The 3,361-nt window shown below is 38.1% G+C and overlaps 1 gene segment (V, D, J or C); it reads right to left on the reverse strand.

Annotated features, from left to right (window-relative positions):
• Positions 1–517: 517 nt before the first annotated feature.
• On the reverse strand, positions 518–984 carry LOC101996966. The segment is given in 2 exon segments: positions 518–852; positions 939–984. Coding segments are annotated over 2 exon segments (381 nt in total).
• Between the last annotated feature and the right edge of the window lie 2,377 nt (positions 985–3,361).

Raw genomic sequence — 3,361 nt, forward strand, 5'->3', positions numbered from 1 at the left:
CTGGCACAAAATTAAATTTATGATGATAGGTAAAGTGATTCCCCACAAATATATGGGTGCAACTTCCAACAAATTATTTGGTTTGGTATTAAGTACATTGAACTGAAATTTGTAAAGGGATTTTGTTTGCCCTGATATTGTTGATTTGTATTTTACTCTCCAAATTCCTATAATAGTTTATTCCCAGCGACACTATTAAAAGTTCCTTTCTCTTACATTTGAAAGATATTTATATAATATTATATTGACATTTCTTGTCTTTTTTTTTTGTTCATTAAGGAATCATGTCAATGGAGTTGGTCACTGATAAAGATTTATTTAGTCGATGTATAGTGTATTTTAGGGGACATTTTGGATAAGTATCACTTAATTCTCAGAAAAGTTGACAAAGGTACTATAGGACTGTGAGGACAAAGGCACAGTCAGAATGATTAGCTCTGAACAAGTTTCCAGGCTAATATGTTATGTCATCTCCATCACGGGGCAGATTTCTGCTCCTTCAGGGTTTCTGACACACTCAGGATGTGGTTGCAACACTGTGTCCTTGTCTCGCACAGTAATAGACTGCAGAGTCCTCCGATGTCAGACTGCTGAGCTCCATGTAGGCTGTGCTGGAGGATTGGTCTACAGTCAGTGTGGCCTTGCCCTGGAACTTCTGATTGTAGTATGTACTACCACTTCCAGCATTAATCCATCCAATCCACTCCATGTTGTGCCCAGGTCTCTGCTTCACCCAGTGCATATAGTAGCTGGTAAAGGAGTAACCTGAAGCTTTGCAGGACATCTTCACAGAGGTCCCATCCTTAACTAGCTCAGCACCAGACTGTTGCAGCTGTACCTGGGAGTGGATACCTGTAGAGAGAAAAGCAGAGTGGATGTATCTGTCAGGAGAGTGCATCGTCCATCCTCATGTCTGGAACTTGGTAGTAGTCCCTTACCTGTAGCTGCTGCCACCAGGAAGAGGATGTTCCAGCTCCATCTCATAATGAATACCTTGTGTACTCAGTGACTGTGGAGAGGACACTGATCAAATGTTGTTGTTAGGTGTGGACATCCTTGTATTATTAGACATCATAGATTCACATGATTTGTATATTCATGAAGCAGGGTCTTTCTTTGAAAAGGCCTAGTGCACCTGGAAGAGAAGGAAGTAGAGGGCAGTTGTATCAAACTTCAGAATGTTGTGGTCAAAATTTTATCCTTTCTGAGGAAGTAATTTTTCCTGAGACCTGTGCAGACCCTGTAGAAACATTAAGGTCTTTCCACTCAAATTAAATCTAAAATTGTAACCTGAGATATTTGGTTCTCTTGGTGACAAAATTGGGTGTCAAGTTTTGGTAATAATTGCACTTGAAATTTTCAAAAATACAAATCAAGAGAAGTTGAAATATTTTTTCATATATAAGCAATTAATATTTGCTTTTACAGCAGGTTGCAGCTGTATGTTTCATGTATGCATGTATGGTTTATCCTTTTGTTTGTCGTCTACTTGTTTTATTTTTATAGAGATAAATAAAGTTTGTGTAGTTGAGTGGTAAGGAGGTAGGAATGATCAGGTAGGAATGGGGCAGTAAGACTGTGATTTAAAAATGTTGTATGTAAAATATTTTAAATATCAAATGTAAATAAATCTTAATAAAGCAAACAAAAAATAGAAATATATACAATATTTAACATAGAATCGTTACTGTGTTTGAAAACTGGAGAGCTCAGATATTATTTGCTATTGGTGTTGTTAATGTAATAGACTCTTAAAAGGAGTCCACAGAGAATATGGAAGCCATTCCTCGCCTCATCACATTTTTGTCTTCCTGATTTTTGGCTGCATTGTGACCCATGCTTTTCCTGCATCCTTGCAAGTTGCTATGCCATAGCTTTCACTCAGGTTCACTATATTGAACAATAACTTATTCATGCTACTTCAAACATCACATAGCTCAATGGCAGAGAAAAATGGCATTTGTTTTCCTGGAGATACTGAATATATGCATCATACATAGACTTTAAGTTACAGCTCTATTGTTACTAATACTCCTCTAAGTAACAGTGTTAGTTGGTTCAATCTCCCTCACTACTTACTGATACTATAGAGTCATTGCAAAGAATTATAGCATGCTAAATCACTGTGCATAGGAAAAATAAAAATCTTGTTTTTGCTAGACCCATGATACTTTTCAGGAAACTGTGGAGTTGATCTGGTGAACTTACTATGAAATACACGTGTCAGAGGTTTCCATGTTAGAGTCCTTGGCTTGTGAATCAATGCGTGAACTTCAGTTCTTGAGGAAAAGAAGCATTCAATGTGTCAGTGAAACTTTCAGGTTTCCTCTGTTTCTTTATGAATTATAAAAGTCTACAAAGCATATAGAAGTTTGATAGGATAACTAGTCTTAGACATCAATATTTTATACAAATTATAACAGCAAATAGCACTATGTCCTGGCAGGCACCATTATGATGATTCTAGCAACTGTCATTATAATCTATTTCTGATAAGAGTAGAAAAGTCTGATTGCTCACATTAAACTTGTCAGGCATCTTGGCTTGGTTATAATTCAGTTCTCAACTGTGGGAACTCCAACCCCTTATTCTCAAAGGGGGCAAGAATAAATTTCCTAGCAGAATGTTTTCCCAGGAAGATAGTGGACTTCCCTTCTCCCAACCAGGAGATTCCAAGCACAAGGTCTCTTAGCTAAGCCCAGCCAGTCACCTGGCACAGGCTGATAAAGATGGCCTAACTCAAGAACAGTGGCTTTGCTCTACGAACTAGAAAAAGCTGACTTAACAGAATGGGAAGGAGCAAAAGTCCTTGTACCCATGCCAAAGCATCTTCAAGGATTCTCTTTGCAGTTATGCCTTTAAAAAGCTTACCCCACAGAAGAGATACAACTCCTCTCTACCTTGTTGTAACGGGGATGGAGATGAGTTCCAAACATGTTTGTATTATGCTGATTAAACCTTGCTTATTACAGTCTGGGCCTCTCTGGTGGTCTCTCTCTCTGGGGTTTGTAATCTGGGTACAACATCAACAACCATAATAAGGCAATCCTGATATGCCAAGTAAACACTATTGCTTCTAATGGTTGTATCAGTTGGAATGATATCTTTGTTAAAGGTTTGTTTCCTGAATAAAAACAAACTAATTTCATATCCATTAAATATTGATCATAGATTTTTCTCTTTTCTTCAATATGCCTGGGAGATAGTGACAAGTTACCTCACAACTTCCTGGGATTCAGAGTATACCCAGCTTGCAGCCTTATTGTGGTCAACATATGTCACCAGCACCCATGTAGACTGACCCTCACCCTGGCCTTAGGTAACAGACAGTGGAAAACTTGTTTTTCTCTTCCACACTGTG

The sequence above is a fragment of the Microtus ochrogaster genome, unplaced genomic scaffold (assembly GCF_000317375.1).
Source record: "Microtus ochrogaster isolate Prairie Vole_2 unplaced genomic scaffold, MicOch1.0 UNK101, whole genome shotgun sequence".
Lineage (NCBI taxonomy): Eukaryota > Metazoa > Chordata > Mammalia > Rodentia > Cricetidae > Microtus > Microtus ochrogaster.